The sequence below is a fragment of the Anomaloglossus baeobatrachus genome, chromosome 2 (genome assembly GCF_048569485.1).
Source record: "Anomaloglossus baeobatrachus isolate aAnoBae1 chromosome 2, aAnoBae1.hap1, whole genome shotgun sequence".
In the NCBI taxonomy this organism is placed as follows: domain Eukaryota; kingdom Metazoa; phylum Chordata; class Amphibia; order Anura; family Aromobatidae; genus Anomaloglossus; species Anomaloglossus baeobatrachus.
Window position 1 is genome coordinate 775,648,774 of NC_134354.1, and position 18,623 is coordinate 775,667,396.

Below are 18,623 nucleotides of genomic sequence, written 5' to 3' on the forward strand. Positions count from 1 at the left end.
ACTGGAGACAGATCCATAATAGCAGAGATCCGTAATGGTGACCATCCTTGTAGATCCATCAATACGTCCATTACCCTGAGCTGTCGTTACTCAACTGAAGTCAAAAGAGTGAGGAGATCAAATAATTTAGGTGTTAGAATCTTTATTTCTTCAACAGCGAAACTACAGTGTTCCAACCCTCAGAGGCATCTTGATTTAAGGCCTTGTGCGCACTAGGCGTTTTTGCCGCGTTTTTTACCGCGTTTTTGTGCTGAAAACGCAGTGACATTGCTTCCCCAGCAATGTCAATGGGTTTTCAGAAGTGCTGTCCGCACACAGTGTTTTTTTGTAGCTGCGTTTTTGTGGTGACCACAAAAATGCAGCATGTCAATTATTTCTGCGTTTTTCACTGCGTTTTTCACCCATTGAGTTCAATGAGATGTTCAACAACGCAATGAAAAATGCATATAGCCGCGTTTCTATGACTAAAAACGCAGCTATAAACGCAAGGGGTGGGCACTACAGTGACGTGTACAGGAAGAGGATTCCTTCTGTTGGCAAACACAGAAGCAGAAATCCTCCCGGTACCGTCACCGCTGCGTCCACCTCCCGTCCTGTGCATGTCAGCTCCGTGCGGCGCCATGTCTGGGCGGGAGGTGGAGGCAGCAGCGAAAACCAAAGTGAACAGTAGAAAAAAAAAAAATGTCATATATACTCACCTTAGGAAGGAATAAACCTGGCTCAACCACCTGTATAACAGACATGTACAAGTCAACACTATGCATGATATCCATTATGATATTGCTGACTTCTTGTCTCTCTCTTAGCTACATAATTATGGGACTTTCCTCATCCAGTCCGTTCTTTAAGTAATCCGTGTCTACAGGTATGCACCCTATGTATGCATCTTTCACACATGCTGTTACATATATCATAGCAGGTATTTTCATGTGAGCACTATGCAGATAGATGCATTTTGATACTGCTGACTCCTTTCTCTCTCTTAGCCACGCAATTATGGGACTTTCCTCATTCAGTCCATTTTCTAAATAATCCGAATCTTGTCCTTGATAGTTTTAATACTTTCTCCAGAATTTATTTCACACATATGCAGTATGCCCCACGCCTATTAACATGACTCTATATGTGTTACTTCGTCCATATAGGTGCTTTGTACCTTTAAAGCAACAGTTCACATATGTGAATGCGAACTATTTTCTGACATAAGGTATTATGACCCTCCCTGAATATGTATTTTACATGGTATGCCTCGATAGCATTGTACCAATTCTAGTGGCCTTTCTTCCCTCTCTTCATGCTTGTATAGCTGAGTTCTATATCTCATTGGTATATTAATTATTACAATATCATGGCCCTATATATATACATTTCTACAGAGACTATTTACCCTACTATGATAAATTGCTATCCTCTCAGACAATACATGAAGTTCCTTCTATTCAATTCAAGGGCGATAAGCATCTAATTATTGCACATTTGTTCTAGATAACACCTTGATTATCTGTGAATCATTACCTTTTGGTGCTTGCAGCGAACTTTTCTCTATAATCATAGGTATGTGTATATGCTTTGGTCAGAGGTATATTGGTTACATATAACTCATTTGTATGTTCGTATAAATGTATATATCTCTACCGGGGATTCTTCTTCTCCTTATAGTACAATTGATACTGCCATGAATATGCTCCTCTTTTGTACAATTGTACCATGTTTTTTGTTTTCCCATGTACTTGACGTATGTAATTGCACACATATGATACCCATGTAATATGTCAATACATTTGTATATAACCTTTTTCTTTCTTTTTTCTGTATCTTGTAATTGATAGACAAAGTCCTTGAGAAAAACCCACTGGGTTGAAACGTCGGACAGGACAATGTCAACCATTTTTTCATGAGCAATATGAAAATAAATAAATTCTTTTGAGCACGCAATTGACTTTTCTCATCTCTTCACTCAGTGTGCCAGAGTTTCTTTTGTAATATCTACTCACCTGTCTGCAGGGTCCCGGTGCCATGCCCGCTCCCAGCCCCTGTCTCGGTACCGCCGCTCTGGCTGTGTGCAGTCTCCCCGGGGCAGGACCTTGCTTGCAGGACCTGGCGGTGGATCACCTGATGCAGTCACCTCACACATCAGCTGATCGTAGTCTCGCCGGCTTTTTCGCGCCCGGCCGGCTATCAGCTGATCCTGCCGTCAGGGGACTTCATCAGCTGATTACCGGCAGCTGCTGCAGCGATGGGACGGGATCAGACTCCTGTCCAATCGATCGCTGCAGGAGCTGCCGGTAATCAGCACATAAGTGAGTATTATTTTTTTTTTTTGGCACTGATGCATCAGCTGACTGTATAACCGGCTTTTATACAATCAGCTGCTGTGTCCTGTGATTCAGGCCTTGATCCTGACACATCATCTGATCACTTTGCCTTCCAGCAAACCGATCAGATGATATTGGATCCTGATTGGACGGCGCAGGACCCTGACCCAGGATTACTGCGGAGGGGGGTTCTTTATTTCAAGATGGAGTCACTAATTGTGTTGTGTTTTTATTTCTAATAAAAATATTTTTCTGTGTGTTGTGTTTTTTTTTTTTTATCATTACTAGAAATTCATGGTGGCAATGTCTAATATTGGCGTGACACCATGAATTTCGGGGTTAGGGCCAGATGATAATATACAGCTAGCCCTAACTCCATTATTACCCAGCTAGCCACCCGGCATCAGGGCAGCTGGAAGAGTTGGATACAGCGCCAGAAGATGGCGCTTCTATGAAAGCGCCATTTTCTGCGGTGGCTGCGGACTGCAATTCGCAGTGGGGGTGCCCAGAAATCTTGGGCACCCTGCACTGTGGATTCCAATCCCCAGCTGCCTAGTTGTACCCGGCTGGACTCAAAAATTAGGCGAAGCCCACGTCATTTTTTTTTTTTAATTATTTCATGAAATTCATGAAATAATTAAAAAAGGGCTTCTCTATATTTTTGGTTCCCAGCCGGGTACAAATAGGGGGTTGGGGGCAGCCCGTAACTGCCTGCTGTACCCGGCTAGCATAAAAAAATATGGCGAAGCCCATGTCATTTTTTTTTTCTTTTTGGGCAAAAAACTGCATAGAGTCCTGGATGGAGGATGCTGAGCCTTGTAGTTCTGCAGCTCCTGTCTGCTCTCCTGCATACACTAGTTCTGCAGCTGTCTGCTCTCCTGCATACAATGAACATTTTTGAAGAAGGAAATGACATCAGACCTTTTTTTTTTTTTTTCATCAACAATCTTTAATGGCATTGTGCACTTATTAAAAACGCAGTGAGCAAAAACGCAGCAAAAAACGCACCAAATCGCGGCAAAAACGCATGCGTTTTTGTCGCGTTTTTTAACCGCGGGTGCGTTTGTTGAGACAAAAACGCACATAAAAACGCAGCGTGAAAAAAACGCCTAGTGCGCACATACCCTAAGGCTGCTTTACACGCAGCGATATTGCTAGCGATGTTGCTTGCGAGCGTACCCGCCCCTGTCGGTTGTGCGTCACGGGCAAATCCCTGTCCGTGGCGCACAACATCGTTAGGACCCATCACACGGACTTACCTTCCCTGCGACGTTGCTGTGGCCGGCGAACCGCCTCCTTTCTAAGGGGGCGGCTCGTGCGGCGTCACAGCGACGTCACATGGCAGGCGGCCAATAGAAGCGGAGGGGTGGAGAGTAGACGCATCTCCGTCACTTCCACCTCGTTGCCGGAGGACGCAGGTAAGCAGTAGTTCGTCATTCCCGAGGTGTCACACGGAGCGATGTGTGCTGCCTCAGGAACGACGAACAACCTGCGTCCTCAACAATCAACGATTTTTTGAAAAGGAACGACGTGTCAACGATGGATGATTTGGTGAGTACTTTCCATCGTTAACAGTCGCTCGTTGGTGTCACACGCAATGACGTTGCTAACTATGCCAGATGTGCGTCACGGAATCCGTGACCCCAGTGATATATCGTTAGATACGTCGTTGCGTGTAACAGGGCCTTAAGCCTCTTGACAATGGTTCCAGGAAGGGTTGAAAGGTTTCAGTTTTGCTGATGAAGACCAAAAGATTTAATGTCACGGGTTTATCATGGGTGACAGACAGTCATGTGTTTTCGGGCTACAGAAGGTCACAGCGTCTGGCTGGGTAGAATGCTCCTTGAAATTCCATTGTTCCTGCTCTCGGCATTCATTGGTACAGGTAGCATTCCTGCTGGATTCATCTTTCTCCCTTTTGGACCCAGCAGGAGGTCAACTTCCACCCAGCTGTTGACCATCAGCATTCTCTTGGTGCTTAAATACCCTTCCTACCTTGAATTTGTGCTGGTGATATTTTCAGTTCTTTCATGCCCTGGTTGCAAGCAGGTGGTTTGTACTCCTCTGTGGTACCGTTGCTGAAAGCTGTGCTGAACTTTTACCTGAGTCATCTGTGGATACGTAATTCACGCATTTTCCCCTGTGCGTCCTCCTTCTGTCTTCTACAGTGTTTAGTGGGGTTGACGAAGAGCTCATCCCACTCATTCTCTATTTAGGGCCCAGCACTAGTAGGGTCAGGTATCCTGCTTGGCGGATAGGTGCAGAACCTATCTAGGGTGGTGAGAGACCCCAGGGACCAGCAGTAGGTTTGATCAGGGATCACCATCTCCCCTTTCCCTAGACACAGGGTTTCCCTTCCCTTTTGCTGTTCGCTTGGTACTCCCCCATGCCCAGCGTGACATTTAGAGCCTATAAAGTGCTTTAACCGCAACCTCTATCTAAGCATATAGCCCAGACTTGGTTTGCAACAGACTCTTCACTCAGGACATACACTGACATCCAGCCGAAAGTGAAAAAAAAAAAAAGTGTGTTTGCCCACTTCAAGCCACCAAATGTAGGAAATCAGCTGTGGTAGGCAATGGCAGGAACACAGTAAAGAGGCATGTGGCGCCCCAGGACCTGGTCGCCACAACGGCATTGCCCTCCCAAAGGGTTAATGCTGAGCCTGGAGGTAATTGGGAGATCTATTGGCCAGTAAGTTAACACCCAACACAGTTCTCCCTCCGGCCAGCAGGGGGAGCTCTGAACCTGGAACTTCAGGGAGCATTCCTTAAGTCTGGCTGGAGGGAGGAAGTAGTGGTTAGTCTGGAGACAGGAGTGAAGGAGGACAGACGCAGAGTAGTGCTGTCTTGTAGAACTGGGGCCTAGAGCTGGAATAGCTTGGCCCAGTGAAGCAAGAGGTGCAGAGAGGCACAGAAGAGACTCGGACATCGGAGTCTGTGGTTGCCAGGGTATAAAATCCATCCCTGGTAGCTGAATCCGGAGGGCAGGAGAGCTGCAAGCCCCCTGGCCCAGAAGTAATCTGAAGGTACAGCTGCATTCCAAGGGCCCGGTGTGGACTCCAGCAGAGAAGCACCAGAGAGGGCCTGCGCAGTCTACCACACAGAAAAAGGGACGAACCACCAGTCCCAGCAGCAAGAGGGCAATTGCTAATCCAAAGTGCAGTGTCCTAAAACGGTAAAGAAAGATTAAGGAGTAGGCCTCATACTCAACTGGCCAAAGATCACCCCAGGCACTTCCAGGCCGGCCGGACCATCTTTACCATCTGTGACGGTCTCCCTGGACTAAACTACTGCCGAGTAAAAGAGGAGAAGGTAAAGAGACTACTGTTTGTGCCTGTTTCTTTCATTGCTTGTCGGCCCTGCACCGTGTTAGTCACACAACACCATAGACTTCCACAAGCACCCACTGTGTCCCGGGGCACCGCTCCACCTGTGGGGAGCAGTATCACCATTTCTGCCACTTCATCACCCCAGAGGCCTCACACAGCAGCGGCGGCTTAATAGCCGCATACCACAGGTGGCGTCACGAATACAAACTTAAAGTCATCAGCCACATATTCTACTGACACCCACCAGGGCCACGGAGCCGGGCCCAGCCACCACTGACTACCACCGGACTAGTCCGGCCCGGCACCGGGTGTCCCATAGCCCTGGGGTGGGCGAGTCAACTTTTGGCGTCACGAACAGGATTTCGTGCCCGGTCACACCGGGTACTGTGCGCCTGCAGGAATTGTGCTTAAAAGACTGTGTACTGTCTGTAAACCGCCGCCGCCATTAGCCTCGCCGAGCGCAGGAAGAAGGGGGGCGTGCCTGACAAAGAGCGCGAAGGGAGCGCGCCATCAGAGCAGAGCGCTGTTAACCCCGCGCGACCCGGAAGGAAATTTGAAAAGTGAACGGAGCCTGGTAAGGTTCACTAAGGGGGAGGAAGATGTCCGACTCAGGGGGAGAGCAGGTGGCTGCCATAGCCCGAGACGCCGCAGCACCAGCCGAAGCAATCCCAGTCGCCGTCGCCCCAGCCCCCGCTGCAGCGCCGGTAATGCCGATCACAATGCCGTACATCCCGGGAGCAGAATGGCTACCGCAGTACTCCGGGGAGTCCCATACCTTGAGCGACTTCAGGGAAAGCCTGCACAGCTTGTTCCGGGTGTATCCGCTGACCGAGAGCCAGAAGGTGGGCATATTAATGGGGCAGCTAGCCGGCGCGGCCCCGCGTGAAGTGAAGTCCTGGCCTGATACAGATAAAGGGACAGTAACCCAGATATTGGCCAAGCTAAAGAGTACTTTTGACACCCGCACCGCAGCAGAGATAAAGATGAGATTCTTTGGGTGCAAGCAACGGGCCACAGACAGCATAAGGGACTATGCCTTAAACTTGCAGGAGGCCCTGAAAGCAGTTAAACAGGTGGACCCAGAGAGTGTACGTGAAGAACAGAAACTCCTAACTGAGCAGTTCATAGAAGGGCTCCTGTCAGACGCCCACAGGACCCAGCTGCGTATCATGGTCCTGCAGAACCCTGCTCTGGACTTTGCAAAGTTTAAGGACCAGGCCATCCGGGTACTGAGAGAATCTACACCGAATGACTCAGTATCCCTCCGGCCTCTTGCTATCACGTACCCCGGGGTGGTGCCTGCAACACGAGCCGCTGCAGGGGCTGAGGCGCAGTCCCTGGATAAGGACCCCACTGCAGAGCTCAGACAGCAGGTCCAGGAGCTGACCAAGACTGTAGCTGCCCTGGCCAAGACCGTGCAGTCCCTACAAGTGACCCCATCGCCTGCAAGACTCGAGTTGGCCTCCAGCCCAGATGACGTCCCCTGGATGCGACAGAGGAGGATTCCGCCGACCCGAGGCAGAGACACAGACCGGTATGATTCAACGGGACAACCGATCTGCCGCCGCTGCAGCCAGGCGGGCCACATTGCACGACGCTGTCCTTTAAATGGGCCGAGCCTGGGGCCAGGAGCCAACCCCCAGGTGTGAGGAAGCCCGGCTCAACCCCCAGCCGCAGCAAGTATGTGGGAGGACGCCCGGTCCTTCCTATTGTGCTGGACGGGATCCCTTTGAATGCCCTCCTGGATACGGGGTCCCTGGTAACAACCATCCCCTACAAACTGTACAAAAGATATTGGGCTGATTCAGACATTGACCATGGCCCAGATGATGATTTAACAATTGTGGCCAGTAATGGTCAGCCCTTGCCTCAAATTGGGTACAAAGAAGTAACCATTAAAGTGGGGTGGGTAGAATTGCCATGTCAGGGGATGATAATTGTAGATATTGATCGCAAAGAATCTGAACCACTGCTAACTATTGGTACAAATGTGATAGAAAATTGTATTGCCGAAGTGATAATTTTGTTGCAACAGGCGTCTGAAACCGCCAGCTCCGGGCAGCAGCGTGCCCTACAGAGGGAGATCCGAGCCCTGATGAGGAGGCAGCAGGTAGAGCTGGCCGGAGGAGAAATTGGCAGTGTGAGGGTAAGTGACCCCCTCCCCATTGCAATCCCCCCAAGAAGTGAAATGTTGATATGGTGTCGGGCAGCAATAGGCCTCAAGGGTCAGGATTAGCATGCCTTGGTAGAACCAGTGTATTCAGACAGTAGGCCGGGAGTCCTGGTAGCCAGAGGGGTTGCAGACGTCCGCAAGGGGAGAGTGCCCGTCCGTGTCCTGAATTGTGGGGAGGAGGAGGCCAAATTGCCCCGGTACGCCACTGTAGCAAAACTGTACACTGTCAGCAACAATACCATCAAAGCAGTGGAACCCTTGATCCCGTCCGACCAGGCGGAAGACAATGGCTCCAAGGGGCAGCTGGAAGACTGGTGCCAAAATTTACATGTGGGCACCGACTCCACCCCCTCACACCAAAAGCATGGGGTTTACCGGGTGGTACAGGAGTACGAGCGGGTCTTCAGCAAACACCCCCTAGATTTTGGGCAGGTGAAAGGGGTTAAACATCAAATCCCCACGGGTGATCATCATCCCATTAAAGAGAGATACCGCCCTGTGCCCCCCGCACAGTATCAGCGTGCCAAAGAAATGTTATGGGAAATGAAGGAGGCTGGGGTTATCAGAGATAGTTGTAGCCCCTGGGCAGCTCCACTAGTGCTCGTAAAGAAAAAAGATGGTACAATGAGAATGTGCGTAGATTACAGGCAAATTAACCGCATTACACATAAAGATGCTTATCCACTGCCCAGAATAGAGGAGTCACTAACAGCCTTAAAGTCAGCTAACTATTTCTCCACCTTGGATCTCACCAGTGGGTATTGGCAGGTTCCCGTGGCAGAGGCGGACAAGGAGAAGACTGCATTCACGACACCAATGGGCCTCTGTGAGTTCAACTGTATGCCATTCGGGCTGTGCAACGCTCCAGGGACATTCCAAAGGCTGATGGAGTGCTGCTTGGGCCACCACAACTTTGAAACCGTGCTGTTGTACCTGGATGACGTCATCGTCTACTCCAAGACTTATGAAGACCACCTGAGGCACTTAGCAGAGGTGTTTGAGTCCTTGTCGAAATATGGCCTGAAGATAAAGCCGTCCAAATGTCACCTCTTGAAGCCAAAGGTACAGTACCTGGGTCATGTGGTCAGCGCGGAAGGTGTGGCACCTGATCCAGAGAAAGTCACCGTAATCAAGGACTGGCCAAGACCCACCACGGTAAAGGAGGTGCGGCAGTTCCTTGGGCTGGTGGGCTACTACCGAAGGTTCATTGATGGTTTCACCAAGATAGCAGCGCCCCTTCAAGATCTCCTGGTGGGCCAGCCAAAGCAGGCTAAGAAGCAGAGCCCTCCATTTGAATGGAGCAGCCAACTAGAAACATCCTTTGTCCGGCTGAAAGGGGCTCTCACGGGAGAAGAGATTCTGGCCTACCCTGACTACAGCCAGCCGTTTGTACTGTATACAGACGCCAGCAACGTGGGACTGGGAGCAGTTCTGTCCCAGGTGCAGGGAAGCAGAGAGAAGGTGATAGCTTACGCCAGTAGGAAGCTTCGGCCCACAGAAAGGAATCCAGAAAACTACAGTTCCTTCAAGCTGGAGTTCCTCCCTATTGTTTGGGCAGTGACTGAACGCTTCAAGCACTATCTGGCATCGGCTAAGTTCACCATCTTCACGGACAACAATCCGTTGACACACCTGGCAACAGCCAAGTTAGGTGCGTTGGAACAGCGATGGATGGCCCGGCTGTCTAACTTTGACTTTACCATCAAGTATCGGGCTGGCAAGAAGAATAGCAATGCTGATGCGCTGTCCAGAATGCCTCACTTACCCGAGTCTGGAGAAGACCTGGATGAACTCGAAGAGATAGAGTTACCGGCTTTCCATCACCAAGGTGTGTCCCAGTGTGAGCATGCTGTGGGAGGGAAGCGCTCGAGCCAGCACGAAGTCTCGGTCAACCCATTACTCCAGCATAATTGGGAAGAGACGCAGAACGGTGACCCGGCCGTGCGATTGGTCAAAGAAAAGCTAGCACAAGCTGAGACTCATCTTGGCCCAGATGCTCCAGAAGAATCCCAGCAGTTGTGGAAGGAGAGGGGACGGCTGTTCACCTATCAAGGCAAGCTCTGTAAGAGATATGTCAACTGGCGAACGAATGAACTCGTCTGGCAGAGAGTGGTTCCGCAGAGGGATGCTCCAATGGTCTTAGCAGCTTATCATGATAATGCAGGACACTTCGGGTGGAAGAAGTTGGAGACCCTACTCCGTGATCGGTTCTACTGGGTGAACATGAGAAAGACAGTCGAGAAGTGGTGCCGAGACTGTGGCCCGTGTAACCTGAGGCGGAAAGATGATGCTAGCCAGAGGTCTCCCCTACAGCCAATTGTCACGAAGCAGCCCCTGGAGTTGGTGGCTCTGGACCACGTGAAGTTAACACCAAGCCGGTCAGGTTATGTGTACGCCCTCACCATTGTGGACCATTACTCTCGTTTCCTGGTAGTAGTGCCCGTGAAGGACCAGACAGCCCGAACAGCAGCGAGAGCATTTCAGGCCTACTTTTGTCGACCTCACGGTTACCCTGAAAGGGTACTGACTGATCAGGGTCCTGCATTCGAGGCAGAAGTGTTCCAAGAGTTCTGTAACCTGTACGGTTGTAAGAAAATCAGAACCACACCGTACCACCCCCAAACCAATGGATTGTGCGAGAAGATGAACCATGTGGTTATTGACATGCTCAAGACTCTACCTTTGGAAGAAAGAAACCAATGGCCAGAAAAGTTACCAGATCTGGTAGACTTGTACAACCATATCCCGGTAAATTCGACCAACTGCAGCCCTGCTTACCTGATGCGAGCAAGACCTGGCAAGTTACCGGTAGACTTTGAAATGGGGACTGTGTCACCTGAGGCGGTTCAGGAAATGGAAGATTGGGATACGGAGCGGCAGCAGCGGTACCGTAAGGTCCAAGAATGCGTAGAGAGGGCCCTGTCTCAAGCAAGAAAGAGACAAGAGCAGCATTACAATCAAACAGCCCCAGCAACTCCCTTAGCACCTGGAGAACAAGTCCTCAAGAAGAAGCGGAGGACGCATAAATTGGATGATCAGTGGGAAAACGAGCCCTACACCATTATCCCCTCCAACTTTGACAACAGTAAAGTATGCCTCATAAGCAAGGATGAAGGCAAGACCTATCAAGCAATTTCTCGAGACCGCCTGAAAGCGTGCCCTGAACGGTGCAGAATCCAAAGAGAAATGAAAGAAGTACAAGGAAGTCCCCAAAGCCAAGAGAAAGAGGGGGAGATGATCCAAACAATCCTTGGAAAATTCCCCAAAACTTGGACCCGAATAAACAATGCCATAGTGGTACCAGTTTTGACGTTTCCGCAGTTGGTCGAGCCAGAAACAGAAGAGGTTCCGGATCCACCTAAAGAACCGTCCGCTCCAACACGAGAAGACACGCCAGCAGTGGAACAGGAGGATCAACCCCCTGTCAGTGGTGAACCTGTCATACCCTTGGCGACTCTTAAGCCACATAGGCAATCATCACGCTTCCCTATCGGGGTTAGGCCTACCTGTAGTGCTGAGGTAGAAGACACACCAAGTAGTCAGGGGCAAACACCAGAGCTACGCAGGTCTCAACGCAGCACTCGGGGACAACCCCCTCCAAGGTATAGAGAGTCAACTGTATAAGGGAAAAAGAAAGAGTACTTATTAGCATGTAAATAGTTATGCGAAATGTCTGTAATGTTGTGTACAAAATGTTTTTCTTTTTCTTTGATTGCGAAAATGGACAATTGGGCCACTGGACTATGGGTGGTCAACACCTAGATTGTTCATAGTTAGCACCAGGGTGCTCAACACCCCTGAAGAAAAACCCGTCCGGCGTGCATAGAGTGGGGTCATCCATGCTCTGACGCACGCCCAGAGCCTACGTTGGGGGTTTGATCGCGGCAGGTCCCCCATGGAGCAGTGTAATGGACACCCGGCAGGGAGCCGCACTGGACTCTTATAGTAATGTTTAAGGTTGTAACGTTCAAGTAATGCGCCTCCCATAATGGGATGAAATGTTTTAACATGTCATGTTTGTTTCTACAGTCCGGGAGTACTGGATTTAACTAAGGGGGAGTGTGGCGCCCCAGGACCTGGTCGCCACAACGGCATTGCCCTCCCAAAGGGTTAATGCTGAGCCTGGAGGTAATTGGGAGATCTATTGGCCAGTAAGTTAACACCCAACACAGTTCTCCCTCCGGCCAGCAGGGGGAGCTCTGAACCTGGAACTTCAGGGAGCATTCCTTAAGTCTGGCTGGAGGGAGGAAGTAGTGGTTAGTCTGTAGACAGGAGTGAAGGAGGACAGACGCAGAGTAGTACTGTCTTGTAGAACTGGGGCCTAGAGCTGGGATAGCTTGGCCCAGTGAAGCAAGAGGTGCAGAGAGGCACAGAAGAGACTCGGACATCGGAGTCTGTGGTTGCCAGGGTATAAAATCCATCCCTGGTAGCTGAATCCGGAGGGCAGGAGAGCTGCAAGCCCCCTGGCCCAGAAGTAATCTGAAGGTACAGCTGCAATCCAAGGGCCCGGTGTGGACTCCAGCAGAGAAGCACCAGAGAGGGCCTGCGCAGTCTACCACACAGAGAAAGGGACGAACCACCAGTCCCAGCAGCAAGAGGGCAATTGCTAATCCAAAGTGCAGTGTCCTAAAACGGTAAAGAAAGATTAAGGAGTAGGCTTCATACTCAACTGGCCAAAGATCACCCCAGGCACTTCCAGGCCGGCCGGACCATCTTTACCATCTGTGACGGTCTCCCTGGACTAAACTACTGCCGAGTAAAAGAGGAGAAGGTAAAGAGACTACTGTTTGTGCCTGTTTCTTTCATTGCTTGTCGGCCCTGCACCGTGTAAAGCGGGCTTTACACGCTACGACATCGCTAATGCGGAGTCGTTGGGGTCACGGAATTCGTGACGCACATCCGGCCGCATTAGCGATGCCGTTGCGTGTGACATCGATTAGCGATTTTGCATCGTTGCAAAACAGTGCAAAATCGCTAATCGGCGACACGGGGGTCCATTCCCAATTATCGTTACTTCAGCAGTAACGAGGTTGTTCGTCGTTCCTGCGGCATCACACATCGCTGCGTGTGACGCCGCAGGAGCGAGGAAGCTCTCCCTACCTGCCTCCCGGCCGCTATGCGGAAGGAAGGAGGTGGGCGGGATGTTACGTCCCGCTCATCTCCGCCCCTCCGCTGCGATTGGGCGGCGGTTCAGTGACGTTTCAGTGACGTCGCTGTGACGCCGCACGGACCGCCCCCTTAGAAAGGAGGCGGTTCGCCGGTCACAGCGACGTCGCCGGACAGGTAAGTATGTGTGACGGCTCTGGGCGATGTTGTGCGGCACGGGCAGCGATATGCCCGTGTCGCGCAACAGATGGGGGCGGGTACGCACACTAGCGATATCGGGACCGATATCGCAGTGTGTAAAGTAGCCTTTAGTCACACAACACCATAGACTTCCACAAGCACCCACTGTGTCCCGGGGCACCGCTCCACCTGTGGGGAGCAGTATCACCATTGCTGCCACTTCATCACCCCGGAGGCCTTACACAGCAGCGGCGGCTTAATAGCCGCATACCACAGGTGGCGTCACGAATACAAACTTAAAGTCATCAGCCACATATTCTACTGACACCCACCAGGGCCACGGAGCCGGGCCCAGCCACCACTGACTACCACCGGACTAGTCCGGCCCGGCACCGGGTGTCCCATAGCCCTGGGGTGGGCGAGTCAGGCACACACAGGTTCTCAGTCCAAAACTCAGAGATTGATTCACACTGGCAACAAATAGAAAACACAGTCATACGTCAGACAGGTAATCAAAGCCAAAGTCCAGCCTGTCAGTCAGCATAGCACAGATCCCGGATGTGACAGTCCGTTCAGGTACATATTTCCCACAGAACCTGCTTCAGATTTCCATCCCAAACACCCAGCCCAGTGAGAAGTTCTGGCTGCCTATTTATGCTGTCCTAATCCTGCACCTGAGCAACTCTGGCGTTGCCCTAAAAACCCGGACTAGCAGGGAAGGTCCAGGTCAGGGGTTTGACCTTTTTTTTTGCTGCTCACCAGTGCAAAAAAAGCACTTGCCAGGAGGACTATATCTTCTATCTACCACAAAATCCTTTACTGCGTCACAGTTCCGATGCATCAAAGCTTTTACACCAGTAGTCTCAAGAAAAAAGCTTTGAAAATTTGCGTAATTTTTGGCACAACTTGCCATTTTCAGCATACTTTGACTAAAGGCTACTTTACACACTGCGATATCGGTCCCGATATCGCTAGTGTGGGTACCCGCCCCCATCTGTTGCGCGACACGGGCATATCGCTGCCCGTGCTGCACAACATCGCCCCCAGCCGTCACACATACTTACCTGTCCGGCGACGTCGCTGTGACCGGCGAACCGCCTCCTTTCTAAGGGGGCGGTCCGTGCGGCGTCACAGCGACGTCACTGAAACGTCACTGAACCGCCGCCCAATAGCAGCGGAGGGGCGGAGATGAGCGGGACGTAACATCCCGCCCACCTCCTTCCTTCCGCATAGCGGCCGGGAGGCAGGTAAGGGGAGCTTCCTCGTTCCTGCGGCGTCACACGCAGCGATGTGTGCTGCCGCAGGAACGAGGAACAACCTCGTTATTGCTGCAGTAACGAGATTTGAGAATGGACCCCCGTGTCGCCGATTAGCGATTTTGCACGTTTTTGCAACGATGCAAAATCGCTTATCGGTGTCACACGCAACGGCATCGCTAATGCGGCCGGATGTGCGTCACGAATTCCGTGACCCCAACGACTCCGCATTAGCGATGTTGTAGCGTGTAAAGCCCGCTTTAGTGAGCCGAACTGGGGCAGATAGGGGAGTAATGACCACCGATTATCAAATTCATGATGAGTAGTGGCCTTCACTATGCCACAAATATCACTCCAGCAGCGACTGAAGTAGGATCACACAGAGTTGCACGCACATCATCTGGTGTTCCGATCCGTACCCTCTTCACGAATCAGGAGTGTCTGATCAAGACCGGCATGCACAACGCTTTGATGTATTTGGGCCTTAGGTTTCACACCTGTATGAATCCTGTTTTCTTTTTTTTACTTCTGTTGGGTAATGTGAGCTTCTGTCGATGAACTTATTGATGTATCATTTTCTGTTATGACAATTCCTTTATCACTTTCTCAAGTGGGACATCTAAAAGACTAACTTTAATTATTGGCCGTAATAAGCAATTTTATAAGAGGGCCACCTCACCTATCTGGTTTGGTTCCTGGCAAAAACCGTCTGTGTTGTGAGGGTCTTGGTACAACTGTTTAGTTTCTTGGTCCCAATTAACAACTGTATAACAGGGCCACCTCACCTATCTGGTTTGGGTCATGGTGGGACCCTGTCACGGCAGGGGAGAGAGGATATACCACCAGTATAGGACAAAACACAGGAAAGGGCAAGGAATGCCTTATAGCTAGGGAAAGGGGGAAGTGGTGATCCCTGACAACAACCTACTGCTGGTCCCTGGGGTCCTAACCAACCTAGATAGCACCTATGTGCCATGCTGGATACCTGACCCTAGGTATCCCAAGTGCTGGGCCCTAAATGGGGAACGGGTGGGATGAGCTCTTCCTCAACCCCACTAAACACTAAAGGAAGATACAAGGGAGCAATACAGGGGAAACACGACTGCAATCACTAGATCCTGGTAGATAGCAAAAGATAAACAGTTATCTGAATAGCAGCAACCACAGAAGTCTCAGAAGCACCAGAAGATGACCTCTCCAGAGCTCAGCAAGGAGTAAACTCTAAACCGCACCCAAACCACCCCAGGGTGAGGCTAATAAAGGAAGTCAGAGGATACTAACTGCAATGAAGGATTGACAGTTTCCCAAGATCCTAGAGTGCACTGGATTTGGAAAACAGATAACAACATATGTCGATAATCTCTGTCACCTTTTAGCACTTACTGCCACTGGATTGTCAGCTGGCTGTGATACCTCAATGACAGGCCGTGACAGACCCTTTGTAGTATGAGGGTCTTGGTAAAACTGTTCATCTGCACCCGTTATGACCATACCTCTGTCCAGATGCTTTTAGTACTTGAGATGTCACATTTTTTAGTAGAAATGAAAGGGTAGTTGTTCGAGTGACGTAGGTTGCAAAAAACATCAATAAAGGACTCAAAGAGGACATGACTAATTCAACTCGCATTACAAGCTACGATAATATGAAGCAATGGATTTACCACTTGGAGCTCATGTCCAGGATGCGCTTACAATTTATGGGCCAGGACCTTCTTTCTGCGCTGAAACCCAAATTGTGTCTCATGTAATAACATTATTGCACATGGGGTCTGGCCATTTTCCGAAAGATTCATTATTCGGATTGTTCTCCAAACGTGTCCTATTTGGAAACTTTTTGTTTTCTTTTTGTTTCATATTCTTTGCCAATATCAATAAAAATATATTTTTTTAATAGACACTTACCCTGAGGCATGGACCAGAAGGAGCACGTAGAATATAAAAAACAAGTTGTGTGTGTGTAGGAAGATGTCAAAATTAGATGCCCTTTGGAGAAAGCAAAAAAAAAGCAAAAAGTTACATTACATAAGATGTTTTACTATAAGTTTGATATCACAAAACCTAAAACTGAAAGAGCTGGAAACAGTCTGCCCAACAGGCCATGACATGGGCAGCACAGAAGACTACTTCCTCACGTTTTCCTATGTCAAACTCAACCAAACTTCAAAAGGTAGTGGAGATACTACAAAGATACCAGGAGTACGGATGAGCAAAGCCAAAGTACAAAAACCAGTGCAGAACCCTGAACATAGACTTTCTACTGTACGTCCGGTACCTGTTTATGTTTGTCACCAGAATAAAACATGTTTAAAGGTTGCAGAGCAGCCAATCAGCAAGCTTTTAGGCTGTGATTGGCCAGGGAAATCACTGTAAAAAAAAAAAAAAAATACAGTGGTACCTTGGTTTGCGAGAACAATCCATTCTGGGAGTGTGCTTGTAAACCAAGTTACTCGTCTAGCAAAGCAAAATTTCCCATAGGAAATAATGCTAGCTCAGACAATTCGTTCCACAGCTTGTTCAATGTCCCATCCTGGTCCCCTATTGTGCCATTCCACACATGCACAAACACACACAAACTCACACAAACATACACGCAAACACAAACACGCACAAACATACATAAACACACACAAACACACACATATTATGCTCACCTTACCTTCCGTTCTATTGCTGGCCTCCTGGGTCTTGCAGTTCGCCAGTACAGGATGTGTATCGGGCAACAATTGCGACAATGGAGAAGCTTCCGCTTCCAGAGCACTGACGTCAAAGGCAGCAGCCGCTTGCCTCTGATTGGCCAACGCGCTGCCTTTGAGAAGCGTCTGACAGCAGAAGTTCCTCCATTGTCGCGATGGTTACCGATACATATCCTGTACCGGCGAACTACAACAACCATGAGGCCGGCGATGGAACGGAAAGTAAGGTGAGCATAATATGTGTGTGTCTGTGCGTGTTTGTGTGTGTCTGTGCAGACTGCAAGAACGGGTCAGAGCGCGGTTAAAGTACGGAACCGGAAGTGTGTGCGGTGAGTATTTGCTTGCTCGTAAAGTGAGTTACAAATTTACAGCAAGCTTTGCTCATATAGTGAAATGCTCGCAAACCGGGTTACACATAAACTGAGGTTCCACTGTAAATAAAAAAAAATGATGTGGGCTACAAATGGAAGTTAAATGGTAGTAAGAGTAGGATAGTTACACATACCGTATTTCCCGGTGTTTAACGGAAGATCCCACGGCAGTCAGACTTTCTTCCGGACCCAATAATTAGGGTTCATCAATATTCCTCCCCCTGACGAAGGCTACATGCCGAAACACGTGTAGGGTCCTGGTGTCGTCACAGCAGCGGTGGATCATGGCCTCAGGTATACACCCTTGATTTTGGACATTGTTTTCCTATATATTATGGTGCTCTGCCTGTTTTGTTTTCTAGCCATGTCCACCTCTTGAACAGCCCATTTGTCTCAGGTGAAATATACTCTACAGCAGTGTTTCCCAAACTCCAGTCCTCACGACCCCAACAGGCCATGTTTTCTGGATTTCCTTAATATAGCACAGCTGATGCCTTGATAATGATTCCATCACCTGTTCCATGCTAAGAAAATCCTGAAAACATGACCTGTGGGGGCAATGAGGACTGAAGTTTGGGAAACACTGCCCACAATCGCGTACAAGATTTCTCCCGTGCCTCCCCCATACTCTGGAACGCTCTGCCACAGCATATCAGACTCTCTGCTACCGTGGAAAGCTTCAAGAGGAACCTCAAGACCCATCTCTTCCACCAAGCCTACAACCTACAATAGCCCTCAGTCCAGTAGACCACTGCGCAACCAGCTCTGTCCTCACCTATTGTACCATCACCCATCCCCTGTAGACTGTGAGCCCTCGCGGGAAGGGTCCTCTCTCCTCCTGTATCCTCACCCATCCCCTGTAGACTGTGAGCCCTCGCGGGCAGGGTCCTCTCTCCTCCTATACCAGTCTGTTATGTACTGTTAATGATTGTTGTACGTATACCCTCTTTCACTGTAAAGCGCCATGGAATGAATGGCGCTATAAAAATAAATAATAATAATAATACAGGATGGGCCATTGATATGGATACACCTAAATAAAATGGGAATGGTTGGGGATATCAACTTCCTGTTTGTGGCTAATTAGCATATGGGAAGGGGGAAACTTTTCAAGATGGATAGTGACCATGGCGGCCATTTTGAGGTCGTCCATTTTGGATCCAACTTTATTTTTTCCAATGGGAAGAGGGTCTTGTAA

General features: G+C 49.6%; 1 protein-coding gene across 1 annotated transcript in view; it reads right to left on the bottom strand.

Moving 5' to 3' along the window:
* Positions 1-18,623, bottom strand: part of NOX4 (NADPH oxidase 4) — a 369,265-nt gene that overhangs the window by 208,896 nt on the left and 141,746 nt on the right. The window contains exon 8 of the mRNA XM_075334714.1: positions 16,264-16,344. Coding sequence (XP_075190829.1) covers positions 16,264-16,344 — 81 coding nt within the window. The remainder of the gene's footprint in view (positions 1-16,263; positions 16,345-18,623) is intronic.